The sequence below is a fragment of the Scomber japonicus genome, chromosome 4, assembly GCF_027409825.1.
Source record: "Scomber japonicus isolate fScoJap1 chromosome 4, fScoJap1.pri, whole genome shotgun sequence".
NCBI lineage: Eukaryota > Metazoa > Chordata > Actinopteri > Scombriformes > Scombridae > Scomber > Scomber japonicus.
This window is the reverse complement of record NC_070581.1, coordinates 21,476,203-21,492,838: the sequence shown is the minus strand read 5'-3', so window position 1 is coordinate 21,492,838 and position 16,636 is coordinate 21,476,203. Positions and strand designations below refer to the sequence as shown.

General features: G+C 40.5%; 1 protein-coding gene across 1 annotated transcript in view; it reads right to left on the bottom strand.

The window, feature by feature from the left end:
• LOC128356943 (metabotropic glutamate receptor 7) overlaps positions 1 to 12,786 on the bottom strand; it is a 58,934-nt gene extending 46,148 nt beyond the window's left edge. Inside the window, exon 1 of the mRNA XM_053317131.1 lies at positions 12,319 to 12,786. Within this exon, the coding sequence (XP_053173106.1) occupies positions 12,319 to 12,765 (447 nt within the window). The 5' untranslated portion in view covers positions 12,766 to 12,786. The remainder of the gene's footprint in view (positions 1 to 12,318) is intronic.
• Between the last annotated feature and the right edge of the window lie 3,850 nt (positions 12,787 to 16,636).

Below are 16,636 nucleotides of genomic sequence, written 5' to 3'. Positions count from 1 at the left end.
GACAAAGTGTCAGAAGGCTGCACACTGACATGTATTTCTGAGCCAGAGTCAGAGATGCGCAACAGACGCCAGATCAAACAATTACCCTCAGACAAGTTAACCAGCTGAAACAGGGATGGGCCCAGTACAATGGAACTGTCACACATGACTACTGAAGGGTTATCTTTATTTTCAACAGGAGCTCTAACACGTATGTTTCTCAAAACAGCTCCTGTGAATTTGCTAATAACAGAGTCTGTCAAATTAGCTGTGATAACACAAACACAATACCTTCAACATATATTGAGTGGGTCTGAATCTCTATCTTGAGGCAAACTTCATTGATGATCCAAAATATTTGAAAAGATAAAGAAATGTGCTGATCTTCTTCAATTAGTGTTTAAAATGTGAGTTATATGGAGCAGACATTTTATACACATCCAAACGTCTAGCTTTGATGGCTCATAGAGGAAAAATCCCTCTATAATAGTGATATTGAAGCCAAACCTATGAAGCCAGTATTGAAAAATACTATATAAACTGCATATGGTTAAACAGATGAATACAGCTATTTGAATCAGCACAGAAAAACACATCAAAGTCTTGTGATAAACTAGATTTTTCCAAGCCTCTACACTGGGATCAACAGAGCAACTGCATTTCAGTCCCTTGTGTTTATTTATTTCTTTATCTACTGCTCATTAGAGCACATTCAAAATGATCACCACTGTGTGGACTGTTTTTCCAAATAAAAAGGTGTGATGTGTTTCCAACGGTGTACAATTACTGGAAAATTGGTTACGCACTGAGACTAGGATTATTGCCACCCTGTCACACAAACACACACATGTTTTTGCCATTTATGGGGACACTGTGTTGACTTACAATAATTCCCTGTAGGCTTACCCTAACCTTAGCCATAACCAAACATAACCTAACCTTAACCTAACCCTTAACCTAATCCAAACTGAAGCCAGAATACAATATCTAATGATTAACCTTGAGGGGACCAGCTTTCTGTCTTCAGAGGTGATAGCAGATGACAGGAGAGTCCTCGGAGAATCTCACTTGCATGGATTTACATTAATTCTTATTCTAACCTTAACCACAACCAACATGTAACCCCATGACTCAACCATGACTCTCACCTTAACCAGAAACAAATCATTAACCCTGAAATGTACTGGTAAACCTTGTGGGGTCCTGATGGGAGACAAGTGCCCATGATGTGAATATTTGAACAGATTGAATACAAGTATATACGTTTGAATGGGAAAACCTTCAGCGATGGCAAGCATAATAACAAGCATGATAGCAATCTAATGAAGATATTTAATTAGGTTGGTAAAGTAAAATAGCTACTTTATGTTAATTTTAGACATATATCCACTAACAGGAGTGCAGGAAGAAAAGTTTGGCTGATGCAACATACAGATGGTTTCATTTCCCAAACGCATCAGCAAATTTACTGACAATACCACATTTGATTGTTCTTCGACCTCCAGGTAGAAAGCGTATGGCAGCTCTCTGCATAATCCACTGATAAATGACATGGTATTGATCCTCCAAAACCTCATTCAGGGCAATATGTGAGTGCTCCAACACTGATTAGGCAGTTAAAAAACACTATATTTTGTCATCAATAGCTTCCATCCACTAGTCAATTGTACTTTAAGCAACCCTATTTGAAAGGAAAGAGCTTCCCTAATTTGCAAGATCTCAATGGTGATAGAGGTCTTCCCTCAAATCAATGTAACTGTCACATGCAGGCGCTTCACAGAGCTGTAATCCTGTCAACTGATTTTTTATGTATGCTTTGGCTGCTGCAGCACAGTATACTTTTCAAGCTCAAAAGAACAGCAACACACAAACATGTTCAAACTGCACTTGCACACCACTGCACAACCAGAGAGGGAAAAAAAAAATCAACAACCCACACTCGTACACTCGCCCAAATATCAACTCCAGAGAAATACAGACAAAATGAAATTGAAGCTAATGAAACACTAAAGTACCACCCTTTCATTTTCACATGTAAAATCAACAGTGCACTCTAATAATCTGCTCTTCCTATAAAAAGGTCCACACTGTGCTGGCTGATATTATGGTTATATATTACTATCTGTTGTTAGCAACCATTTTGCGATGCACCCTCAAGGCCCGCTGTAATAACACGTCTGACGGACAAGGAATGAATCCAGATGACAGTTTATTGTGTATACTGTGGGATAGCACACTAGGCTCCGGCATCTCTGAGCACACACACACACACGCAGTGAGACACACACACATAAACACATTGAATTGAACTAAATTCATATCAGATTGAGAGGATCCGTTCACTTACCTATAGTGGTGTCTAGTCATGAAGATAGGTGTCATAATAGTTTATCAGTGGTGGAAAGTAACTCTAACATTTACTTCCATTATTACTGTTACCATTAGTAGTACTGTACTATAGTATATGATTAACTGTTAAGTACTGTAGTTATGATATTGAAACAGATTTTATACGCACAACATATAATAATGTTATGAAATTTGATTTATTGTTATAGATTTGACTAACTAGCTAAATATAAAATTGGAGGGGATCTATTATGCTCATTTCCATCTCTCTCTCTCTCTCTCCCTCTCTCTCCACATACATATATATATATATATATATATATATATATATATATATATATATATATATATATATATATATATATATATATATATATATATATATATATATATATATATACATATATTATTTATTTATTTATTTTTTCTTCTTCATTATTTGACACATTGACCATGTTTAATATGACCATCTGACACTGTAACATTGCATATGACTGAAAATAAGGAAAAGCTAAATACATCCCCTATAAATTTAAACAGGAATATAGGGCTTTAACTATTATTTTTCTAACAATCTGTTGATTGTTTTCTTGATTAACCAGTTAATTGTTTGATCTTTAAAATGTCTGAAAAAACTTAAATGTTCCTCATACTGTACATTTTTTTGTACGTTTTTTTGCTCCAATTAATTTCTGTTGATCGACTAATCATTACATTGTTTCATTTTCTACAGTAAAATGCAACTTAAATTGATTACATATTAATGCATCAGCAATAATAATTCATTTATATAATGCATAATAATATAACACTCAAAAGACTGTGATCTAACTACAAGAGATAACTGAGAAAACATATATTGTATCTGAAGGACCATTGTGTTTTCTCTCCTCACTTACAGCTTAAACTGGCGTGCAGTAACTCTGTCTATTTCTTGCTGCTCTTCAGTGGCATGCTATATTAGAGCCCTCACATGGACATTCAGTCTAAATAGAGCCTCGTGCCACCAGCCTCAAGGGACACCAAGACAGCCATGTGAGCATTGCACCTCCTGTCCCTTTTCAAGTTGGCAGCACAGTGCAGAAAGTTTATTGTGTTTTCAGTGTATTGTTGCATTAGTCTTTTTTGCATAGCTATTGATGTAAAACAAACTGTGTGTACCCATGTGCATAACTTGAATATGATGACAATGTTGGTTGATCTAGCCCTTTGGTGCAGACTGAAATATCATTAAAACTTGGATGAATTGCCATGAAAATTTGATAACACATTCACTGACTTTGGGGTTTTTAGTGGATGGACTGCCATGAAAGTTGGTAAATATGTTGATGTTGCTGTCAGGATTAATTGTAATAACTTTGGTTATCCTTTAATATTTAATCCAGTGCCACCTTCATGTCAAAAACTGTCCAGTACTTTATTTGATGTCGAAATACCACAGCCGCACACTACGATGGTGAACATGGTCAGCATTATAGCTGCTTAACATCAGTGTGTTAGCATCATGATCACGTTAGCTTGCTGATATTAGCACCAATGCACCACTGTGTCTAAATACAGCCTCAAAGAGCTGCTAGCTTGGCTTTAGTTTTACTTCCTCCCTCCTTAAAATGCAACATCTTTTATGTGTTGAAAGGGAATTCTCCCTGACAAGTAGATCCACAGGATTAGTCTTAAGTGCAATATAATTTCTAAGGTGCCATGTGATTTCAGAGCTGGATGGGGAGAGGAGTGAGAAAGAGATAAAACAGAGAACAAAGCACAAAATCCAGGTCTAAAAGGAACCACAACACAGGGCTCCTTTTGAAGCAGCAGACACTTTCACAGGCAGCACTAAAAGCAGCCAGTGAAGACACTGGAGGAGAAGTGCTGCTGGGTCTTTGTGGTTGTCACATACAGGTGCTTTTTGGATACTTCAGGTGTACTGTGCTTACATCAGGGACCCTGATGAAGCTCCATGTAGGTTACATTGGCCATTTAAACACATATTGCCATGTAAAACTAAGGCATTTTAATTTTGTATAAACCTGGAGTCGGTTGGATCGGTTTTGAAAGAGGCTTGCATTTTATATTTTTGATTGAGACCATATTCCACCCATGCAATGAGCTCTTCACAGGATGGAATAAATTGAGAGCAGCCATTTAGAAAAATATTTTAACTCATTTGCCAAGATTTGACTGTGAGAAGACTGCCTGGTAAAAACAGATAATGTTTTAAAGACTGATTGATCTATACAGAGACATTGTATGCCAATATGAGATTTTCTAAGGCAAAAACAGGCTTAGATATTACTTAGTCATACAGCACAGAAGTCTACTATGGTTGAGTGACTTTGTAATTCAGGCCCCGTCCAGAATGTTGCACGGATCACAGATCACTGCGTTAAAACAAACTACAATGAGCCCTGTGATAATGCCTTTCAGCCCACACTGGATCGTTTTCTGCTGAAGCAATGGGGACTTTTTTTTTCTTTTGGAAGGATGAGTGAGAGGCATACCAGCAGCCAGTAGAGACCTGCTTCTCCACTCATCCCCTTAAGAGGATCGGACGTAATGGGGTTTCCTCTTCTCTGGCTCCTTCTGCTCACCAGATAAACTACAGAAAACTTCCTGCAAAGTCTTAAGAGTGCTATTCTTGTCACATTTTATAGTCATACCGACAATACGTTTTGAAGGAACACCGGTGTGACCTCACTGTGAGCAGAGCTGAGCTTTTAAGCAGGTGCCCTCATTTCCCAACCCCCACCGCCCCAATGCAGTGGGAGAAAATGTGGGTAATAACCTGTGTGGGAACGTCACTGTTGCTGTTGCAGTCGTCAAGCCAAGACCCTAAATAAATGAGGGATGGCACCTCGTTAAAGGTACGGACCGATGTTCAGCTATAAATGGAATCATAACAGAAACAAAATAGAATATGTGTGAAAATAAATGAAGTTTGAACTAAGAATGTCCTAGCTGTGTTTTCATTGATAAACATTTATTCATATAGCAAGCTATTATGTCGCTGAATAATAAAGTGCACCATCCCCCCAGGCCTGTGGAATAGCCGAGACCTTAATATCAGGCATGCTTGGTTTCTCATATTCTCCCTGTAGCAGGCTGCTGACCTAATGACCTCATGTCAGCAGCAATGACAACTTGTCTGACACAGTGATATTTTATTCATTTTATTAATATTGCAGTTGCTCACACTGCATTATGTTTGTGTGTGTGAACATACATATATACACCTGCTTCACTGAATATGAGCACCAACACACTGCTTCACAACAGTGATTCCACAAAAAAAGGTCTTGGGGGGCGCGCAGGTGGTCGAGTGATTAGAGCGCATACCATATACGCAGCCGACCCCGGTTCGAATCCTGATCGGAGGTCCTTTGCTGCATGTCACACCCCCTCTCTCTCCCATGTTTCCTGTCTATCTACTGATAAATAAAGGCGTCTATGCCAACAAAATCTAAAAAAAAAAAAAAAAAAAAGCTCTTGGGCAGCTTTTCTCAGTGTGGTTTAATTATTGCATTTGCAAGTATAAAACCAGGTTTTCTTAAACTGTTTCTGTGCGTTCAAACAGTATAAAGTGTACAAAGCATGCAGAAGTCATTCACTTTCTATTGGGAGTCAGGCGGAAAAGGCGGCGACAGCAGCAAAGGCGTAGCGGAGCGAGCGGACAAGGCGGGAAAAAAAGTTAAAAATGTTTTAACTTTTTATGACGTGCCAGAGCCCACAAAGCGGATAGCCATGCAATAATCAATGGGAATTTCTAGATCTGGTGACGTCCCTTGGTCAAGTGGGTCCCAGCGAAACAACCCGCGCAACTTCGGTTCCTACCAAACATTCATTCCGAATCTGTGTGCTATTGTGCGGTATGAGTCCCCGGTGGCCAGGAACCGGAGACAGATGGCCAAGTGTTCAGTGGGAGGTATTGGGCGCCAGTAATTGGTCGTTTGCATGGTGATGACCGGCCATGTTGATGTCAAGATGTTGTTAGTGACGTGCGGCCCCTCTAAATTGAGAAGCAAGAACGAAAGGGCGACAAAGGCGACAAAAAAGCGACTTTAGCAGGGCGGACAGGGCAGCTTTGGTGTACTGTCCGCTTTTGACGCTTTTGGTCTGAATGTACAATTTCCTGGAGTACAGTTCATGCTCTGAAAACAGTTAGCAGTCATAGACTCACCTCAATTCGAATGCAAAAATAAAAATAAATCTTTTTATCTAAATTCCAACATTTGATCTATATATGCTTATCAAGATCAAGGTTAACAATCCTGGTGCCTACACTACCAGTGCATGCTGCGATATCATCTGTCCAACCAGATAATTGTTCGATTTATTCACCTCCATCACAGGTCTAACATCATGTTCACACCATCATTACAGGTACAGAAGTGAGACCCCTCCACCTCTTGTCATGAATTGATCTCGCCTTGTTCAGTTATCACAGAGTTCAATCTAATTGCACCCTGACCTGCAAAGAGATTCAAGCCAATTTGAAAGAGCAGGTGGGATTGACCTCTCCTTAAATAAGTATTGATTGTTTTGATCCTTCTTTGTATAGCTGTATACTTAACACAAGCATCAGACCTGGGTTCATACTGTGTGGCTAGCAATGACTGCAAGCACAGGTACACTGATAAAAAAGACTATTTGATAAAAAGGGGTATAATTCTCAATTCATGGAATACTATTATTAGCTTGTTAGCCATTGTAGCACTAGCAACTTACCCTTGTAACCCTGGCCACATCATATCCCGCCCCACCTGCTTTGTGCCACAGTGTGAATACGCTTCACCTTGCCAGTTCTGGTCAGACCAGGCCATAAGTCAGCCTCTGATTAAACAGCTAGAATGAAAAGCAGCAGGGCTCTTGGTCCCAAGGACCCTGAGTGAGAATCACTGGACTAGATAATGTACTCAGTATATCCACATAGGAATAATAAAAGTACAACATATTCATTTAAAGTTTCATAATCCTCTCTACTTAAGTTTATTCCATTATTATTTATCTTACAGTCATTTTTCGTTTAAACTCTGGAAGCAGTGAAACATTTAATCGTGCTATAAAACTTTAAAAGAGGGACGCCCCGTGGGGTAGGGGTTAAGACGCAGACCATGAACTGCAGTGTTCCCGCTTTGAGTCTGATTAGGGGCTTTTGTTGCATCTGTCTCTCCCCTCTCATCACCCCACTGTGTGTAATGAGGGCACAGAAATACACTATGACAATAAATGTTTCAATTTGCCTTCATACTTCAATTTAATATGCAGTACCATGGTTTTTTGGGTTATTTCTGACTTTTTATGTTTGTATGAGTGTCATGCAAAAGGCAAACATTTTGATGAACATGTTAGTCAGGGTGAATGGGGTGTTATGACTGTGAAATTAAAAAGTAATTACATTTGTTACCTACTTTGAAAGTGAATCTTTGGAGAGTCTTGTGTTTAATGTTCAGGAAACAGATGAAAACAAATACCCACACTGTCGTGTTTCCTGTACTGCTTTCATTTGACATGGATGGGGAAAAGTCTCCACTATTTATTCCTTGTAATTGAATCATTGGGCATTTTGTCCTTGCATGTAAATAATTAATTACCAAATTTACAGATGATGTGTGGTACATCATCACCTTCTATATACACAAATGTGCTCTCAATCTCATTTAAATTTGAGAAGAACCATTTGTAGCCAAAATATTGTCATGTGCGGGTATTTTTTTAGACTTTAAAAGATAATTGTTGCTCAAGACCAGTAAATATTTTTGGGATGTGTCTGTGCCTGCACAAAAACAAGAATGAAATAGTTCAGTTTGTTTTCCACTTGAGTAAAAGAGCAAAATCAAACCTAAATTCAAACCCCTGCCCCCAGAAAGCCAGACATATTCAAAAAAGTCATATTCAAATATTCAGTAACTCTCTTGTTCTGCTTCACATCAAAGTAGGGTGTGAGATCTGATCATCTGGGTTTGACGATGAATTAACATAGTCTGTATCCCGTCTAGTTTCCACTTTCCACCCATCCTATTCCCACTGACATTTTTTCAAAAGGAAACATTTGAAAATATCCAACAATTCATTCATTACTCTTGTATGGTACTGTGTATTTGTCCCATTTTTCTTCCTAACTGCATATATTAGTCACATTTATTTAACTAATTGCACATGTGTGAAGTCTTATTAAACACAAGTTTCAAAATATGGATACTGCATCCAAAACCAAAATAAATAATTCCTACTAATATTAAACAGAAGCATCATAAGATGTCAAAGCACTGTCCTATGCAGTAACATGCATAACAATGAACTCAACTCTTTTATAGTATATATAGCTCTAACACAATGTATTAACTAAGATGTAAGAAGCCTTAGTTAGGAGATAAGTGTCACATTAATTGAGAATCTGAAATGATGCTTTCTTTTTTATCCATATTTCAGATTTCATTATAAAGTGAGTAGTGAGTGAGTGGGCTCCTTATGTCACTATAAGGATAAAAGCTAATTAGCAAATGATGGAGAGAAAATACAAGAGCTAAAACCACTGGTGTGCATCATGAAATATCTATGAGACAATTGTGTTTTCCTTCCTTCAGCCATGTTAATGGAGCTCTTTGTGTGCATATCCGTGTGTGTGTATCTACTCGTACACTGCACTGGCATACCCGCCGTGTCTCTAACAGTAGGGCAGAATACAGCAGTAGAGATGTGACTAATTGACCTGCACTGCTACATGCATCAATGTACAAATGGCAACCTTGTTTATAAAAACAGACATATTTAACCTTTGACATTTGGTGTCCATTTCAGAGCATGTTACATAACACACACTCAGCCTTCATATTCCTGTGGTGTCAGTCTTTACCATTGTCAGCTGAATAGATCACACTGCAAGACTTCAATCTCCTTCAAATCAATCACTGCGATGATTCTGTGAAAAAGGAGAGATAAAAAGCCGACCGGAGCTTGTCACGGGTATGAGAGCAGAGGACGTCAATGCCTCACTTAGACAGCTAGTCTTAAGGGGCCGCTTCCCCAGACAGAAGGACAAGACAGAGTTCACCTGCATTCAATACAAAGTTTTGCCTCGGTCTCTGGGAAAAGAAATGCGACAGAGAATGGCGAGCTGCACTCCTGATGTAAATGTCACCTGGATAAAAATCAATTTCATGATTCATTCAAGAGACTGGGACTTACAAATGGACAAAGTTGCATAATCTTTTCAACAACAGTGTCATCTTCTCCGAAAAGGCTCGTGGGAAGAGTGTGAGGATGGCATGATTTTCCAAAGGTGTTTTTTTTTTGGTAACGATTCAAAAATTTTGGCTGATTGATTTTTTCCCCCCTTCGTGTGGCATTGTTGCTTCTCATATCCAACACAGCATGAAAGGCAGTGAAATAAAAACATCTTAGCAGCCGATCGGCCTCACCATGGAAACAGTATTGATCAACCCTCCTGGGTCCTCAGAAAAATCTATCCCTCATGTCAATTTCCCAGCATTAACAGTTCAGCAGCTACTCATGTCCTGAATAGACAGCCATGATATTTAGAGTTAGGCAATAAAATCTACAATCACTATTTAGTTTCCCTGATTATTCATTATCACAGGGGTGAGACACAAAATGACCTGATGACATTCACTGAGAGCAAAACTGGAAGTAGACAGATCAGGGAGCTGTCAATGTCCGCAGGCTTGAACTGCAAAGAAAGAGACTTAACTTCAAAGTCAAATAGACTGCTTAGTGATGGGGTATATCCAATAATCAAATATAGTTTAAGTCAACTAAGGCAGGAATTGAACGCTTTGTGCAGAGCCCATTTGATGGCTCAGCTAAGTTTCCTTAATTATTTCTGAACAGGTGTCCTCTCAAGCTTTCGACTGGAGTCATTCAATTTTTGACAGGTTGAAAAATAAGGGTTGAAAATAAGCTTATAATTACTAAAACATGACGATCAAACACTGTTAGATTAATGAGTGTAGTACACGGTCTGGGAGCTCTCACTTCTGGTATGTATTGATTATACAGTATCATGTGGCCTCGCATTTAATTTATCATCATTATTATCAATAACGTTATCACCACTGGTACCAGAGACCGATAGGTTTGCTAGAGGGCGAACAAGGTTTAGAGGATGACTGAATTTACTGTCTCTCAGGTGCAGATTTAACTGTGGTGATTAAATCCACCTCTCTGGCAACACTTTGGGGAAATGAAAAGAAATGCATAGTGACTGTGCTAATGCAGGACTGAGCTGCATGACAACTGCTGTCAATCCACCAATTCCCCACGCTTCATTACAGTGTCTGAGCTCCAGCGCAACATCACACATGGGCGACACCTACACTCCCACAGCTTGACACCCACAGACATGCTGGTACACCTGGGGCGAGGAGTAAAGAATAGAGAGAATTAAGAACTCATCTCTCTCCCCTTATATCCAAGTTTCACAAACACAAACATGTTATTATTGCGCAGCTTGCCTAAAAAATAAAGAGAGAAGTCTTACAAAGCTCACCTTGAGCAACAAATAAGGAGTGTAGCGAGGATGCTTCAAAGCATAACTGGAGGGTTTTATAACCTGGAATAATAAAATTTTAATTTCTTTAACTCAGCCTACAAAGAGTGAATAGGAACCAAAGACAGGCTGAAGGTTGCGGTGGGGACCATCAGTCTAATTGTCTGACCAGTGGAGCCACAAAACCCCAGAGGATGACTGCTGTAAAAAAAAATTGTGTTTAAGTGGTGAATGAGTGTTGTCAGTGTGTGTGTGTGTGTGTGTGTGTGTGTGTGTGTGTGTGTGTATGTGTGTGTGTGTGTGTGTGTGTGTGTGTGTGTGTGTGTGTGTGTGTGTGTGTGTGTGTATGTGTGTGTCCGAGGCTGAAAGCATGTTTGATGGTCAGTTGCAGTTACAGCTACTTAGAGCCAAGCCCATGGTTTGTCTAATTGAACTCACACAAAATAGGAGATGACACATCTGTGAGTTACAATCTGCAACCACAGATCATTAACACCAACACTACAGCTCTGATGATCCATCCTGGCTGTAACACTACTGTCCTCACAAGAGAAAAATACTGTAGTCATTTGCACTTTTGCAAAAACATCCACATGGTATTAAGTAATTAGATATATTTTGCTATGAAGAAGTGTTTTAAATAATTAATCTGCTGTATTGGCGCCCTGCTGTGTTTCCCATTCCACTGCAGCACCAGCAGTGGGCCAACACCATCAGTTGACTCTCAGCCAACAGGAACAGATAGAGATGTGCTCCCATAAACCCAAGCTCAGACTAATTTTAGAAATTAGCGGTGCAAATTCATTTCATTTACTTGCCAACATCGAACTCAATTGGGGTACAAACAGTTTAAAGCAAGGTAATTTTCAAGAAGGGCCCCCTGTAGATAAAAGGAAGCAAACTCAACCATTAGGCTTTCAGGTTCAAAACCATTCATAAAAACGCATGCAGTCTTTCCAGTACAAGAGGCTCATATAATCATGTGCAATCACATGAAGCAGGCCTGTTATTCTCAGGAGGGGGTTGTTGAGTTTGGGTGTGATTGTGTCAGGCTGTCAGTGCCCACTCATCCAGACTCCGGAGTGAAACTGGAACAGACGGGAGCTGTTCTTTCAGCACCACCGGGGACAAGCAACAGCACAGCTGTCTCATCCAAACAATGTAGTGAAGGGACAACGCGCTAAAAACCCACTTCACCCTCCTTTTATTAACATATTTTAACATGTAGAAAACCCTAAAGAAAATGTATCCTAACATACATCAAATTATAAATATAGAAAGGGCTGTTCAGATTTTCCCCCCTTATCAGATCCGTTTTTTTGGTTGGTAACCTCTGAGGAGCATCCCTTTCTAATCTACTGGGTGAGTAGCAATGAGGAGGCGCATCATTGTCACGCTTCCCTAAAGAGCTGATAACCACAAGCTTGTACATTAGTGAAAACACTATTTTTAAACCACAAAGCTATTGCACACGCTCAGAGACTTGCCTGAAAGAGGCGTAGGATGTTGGCAACCATAATCGATACTGAACTCGCCGAGGCTCCGATGACTCCCACCACTTTTTCAGGCTTGACAAACACCGGTGGCTCCCCATTAGTGCACCTCACGTCGGAGGTGTCCTTCGTGATCAGGGCTTGAACGAAAGTTAAAGATTGCTCCAGCGCGTATGTATCCCTCGAACAAGTGTCCAGCACCCGGGCGCCTAAGGTGATGTTGGGTAAGAGTTGCTCGTCCTGGTTAATCTGGTCCAAAGCGTACATCATGGCCTCAAGCCGCTGGATGCCGTTCTCCTTTTTCAGGTCTCCGCACGGTGTGCCGTCGGCCCCTCTGGCGTGCACCGGGAAGAGTCCACCGAGGGTCAAGTGCCCTTCAGTCCGTATTGAATGGGGTGCATAAGTCTCCTGAGGCAACGCGAAATCCACCACAGTCCTCATGAGCCAAAACACTCTCCATATAGAGCTCAGCTTCACGCACACACCGGGACGAGCCATGATCAACTTTTAGAGAGGATGGAGTCTGCAATCCGCCGATGATAGAACCAGAAAGGCAGAGAAGTTTCTTAATACGAAATCATCCTTGTCAATAGGGAGGAGATTCAACAAGCTGGGTTAAAGAACCAAGACGCAGGAGATGGCTCAGACAAACTGCGCCCATCGCTTTACTGCCACGAGTGAGCGGTGCAGCTTGTTGAATGGTGAAGCCCCTAACGCTAATTCAGTTCCCTGTGAAAGGGAGGTGACATCCATTAGACAGAAAAAATATCAGTACAAGAAGACGCGCTGCACACGAACTGGCCTAATTTTGTCCATTTATGCTAAATCCAGAGCGCGATTGGAAACATAATGAAGCCGCTACTAAGAACCAGAAAAAGGCAATTATACCAAAAAGACATATAATTAATATCTAGAGTTATCTCTCAAAAAAAAGCAGCACTTAAATGTTGTTAAATGTTATCACCGGCAGAAGTGGGTGACATTCTTCTTGCTCAGACCAACTCCACGGGAGCGCAGGGATGGCTCGGTCGGCTGTGTTGTCTGTCTCCCAAGGGTGCATATCATCTCCAGAGTCTTCACAAAAAAAAAAAAAAAAAAGAGAGAGAGAGAGAGAGAGAGAGAAAGAGAGAGAGGAAACGGCAAGTACACGCTTAAATGTGCGTTAAATGAGCCGAGCAATAGGAAAATCCAGCTAATTAGAACCCCGGCTCTTCCTCAGTCTCCGCAACCGGTCTCATTTATAGCTACAAAATGAATGAGTCACAGCGAGGGATTCACTGTGTGCGCCGAGTTTTCAGCCCCCTTTCCTCGAGAAACGTCATTCAGTTGGCTGAGGTAAAAAAAAAAAAAAAAAAAAAGATAGTAGCATCACTTCGTGGCAAGGTTTTCAGGAAGTTGGAGCTCAGTGTCTTTAGACATCAGTTGAACGAGGAGGTAAACAAGATGAACAAAAGCACTTATAGACTTGAAGAGTAAGACAATTGTTCCTCTCAATGCCTCTCAGCGCGCAGCATCTCCGCATTGATAATCTCTCTCTCTCTCTCTCTCTCTCTCTCTCTCTCTCTCTCTCTCTCTCTCTCTCTCTCTCTCTCTGTACTTCCCCTCCCTCTATTATCCTTCTCAAACACACACACTCATAGACACATATACACACACATACACATAAAAAGTCTGAGAGTCTTTGATGTTGACGGCGGCGTGCATAAAACAGAGATCTGTGGCATTATGAAAAGCAGGTATGAAGACTTTCACTTTCACTGAAAAAAAAGTACCTTTCCTGAAATAGTTTTGGATTCATTAGAGATGCACCTTTAAAACGGAGGACACATAGAGTGAAAGAAAGAGTGAGAGAAAGAGAAAGAGAGAGAGAGAGAAACAGACACGTTTGGAGGGGTCCAGGCTGGTCTCCCAGGCAACACTCCTGATTCATCCTGTGCACTACACAGACACGCAACGCACAAACACACACACACACACACACACACACACACACACACACACACACACACACACACACACACACACACACACACACACACACACACACACACACACACACACCACCATACTGACATGCACACTGGCACACAAACAGAAATTAACCACACCTACGGTATATAGGAAGATGTGAGAGCTCATTTTGCTCCTTGTCAACAATATCACCACCGAACTATTTAATTACACAGATGGTGCTTTTACAAACAAGTAGATTATAATAATTTGCTTTTGTGGAACAGTATTAGCCAGGGACTTACTTGGCAATTTGTGGCATTAATTAAAAAGGGTAGTTTCTATTTGTAATTCAAAGTAAATCTCATATTCAGTTAATTTATTGTCAGGATCAACTAATGACTGCTGTATTCCTACAATATTGGAAAAGGTGCCCACTGAGTACTCTGTAGATACATAATTCATGTATAATCCTTCATTTTCAAGTAACCTTAGAAACTGACTATCTCTAAACCAGCCACCACATTTCCAACAATAGCATCTGCATGGAGGCTGTTGTTTAAAAATTACAGCAGCACTCTGAGAAACAGTAAAGAAACAGTAAACGGATTACAGGATAAGTCAGTTGAGTCGCTTGATCAGTGAGTAATAAACAGCCTGTGAGAGTTGCTTTATCGTGAAAATTATTACGTGGCACAGAATCCCATTTTACCAACATGTTCGTTCCATTCGTTTCTCAATTAAAAGATTAGAAAAGGCAATGTAGCTCTAATTGAAACATGTCCTATTGACATTACAGGCTTGGATGGACAAATTTCTAATTAATTAAGTTGAATAGAGATTAATTCAAGTCTAATCCTGCCATGTAGTGTATTTATCTCTATTAGCTGCACTGATTGCAAGAATTTCTATCGTGCATGTTCAACTCCAAGCATAATAATGTGATTTTGGGTGAACATTCTGCACACTAAGGCCAAAATTCATGAAATACACCAAAAATACATTGAGAGCAACTGTGTGGGAATGAGGGATGTGAGAGGGGAGGGAGGCAGATGGCCTCTTCTGCTGTGAGCACACTGAGGCAGGCAGGCCTGGAAAAATGCAGCAACAGCCTCTACAAATGACACCCTGAGAGACTGGTGTCGCAACGCACAACACTAATTTCACTGCTTGGACTCTGTGGTGAGAGCCTGACTCCCACTTACACTGTCAACGGAAAGGTTACTTTTGAAAAATGGGGCTCTCACCGTGATTTAATTCACTGACTAACCCCAGAAAGAGGGGCCTCTCCCCCGGGGAGGCTGTGTGATTTAGACTGAGATTACACTTCAGTTTGGATCTTCTCTCCTTCTCCTTCCTCACTTTCACACAGACACACATTCACATGTGCACACGCTCCGACAAATTCCATTTCAATTTCATCATGGAATGAAGTACAGAGGAAGCAAGGAGAAGTGAGAATGTGTCCTGGAAGAGGTTTATGTTCGACATACACTGGACCAAACAAACACAGCCTTGGTTTCCATATGGCAGAGGTACACCGCATTTCAATGCATCCCACTGGCTAAATTGAAGGTTCCTATGAAAAACCAGAGCTTTTGTTTCAAGCATTCAATAATATGTCTGCTCAATGCAGTCTTCTTCAAGTCAATTACACGGCTGGCACTGTGTGGTCCTTTAAAAAACGATGAATCAAAGAACAATAAAAAGTCAACCTTCAAGAAAAGAGGTAATAAGGTTTCAGTTTGGGCTGACACTGACCACAATGGGGTCTGTCTGTCAAATTAATTAACCTGGAAAACTGTTTAATTCCCAGACTCAAATGAAAGGGCCACCGTATCCACAGGAAAGGAATAACTCCAGAGCAGGAGGTAATTGCATGTCGAGGTGATTTGTTCAAAAGCACATGGAGCAACAGCCTGTAAGGAGTCATGCATATTCTGTGAGGGGTGAGGTGTTAATGTTAGATCAATGTAGGGGCAATGTTAGATTAGCAACATGAAGGTCACTGAGCTGCTGGGCCCCCATGTCTCATTTTTGTACCATCTGCTTTAGAATAATAAAATCAGGCTATCTACGCCTTTCTTTATCACTGTAAGCAGAATCAACGCCTGTGAGGGAAGGAGAAGTAGGAGGGTATTGTAATTCTACAGGCACGCTGTATGAGAAGACAAATTCTTACCTCTTCTGCTGTTTATGCCAAAGACAAAGCAGGTGCACTGCAGCTAGGACGATAGACTCTCCACGCTCTCAATTATGATTGTAATCCATCTGTCATACCTGCTCCCTTCTAATTATGTCTCTGTAAAGCTGCTGCTGCGAACCGGGTAACCATGCACTCACACGCTGAAATGTGAAAGAT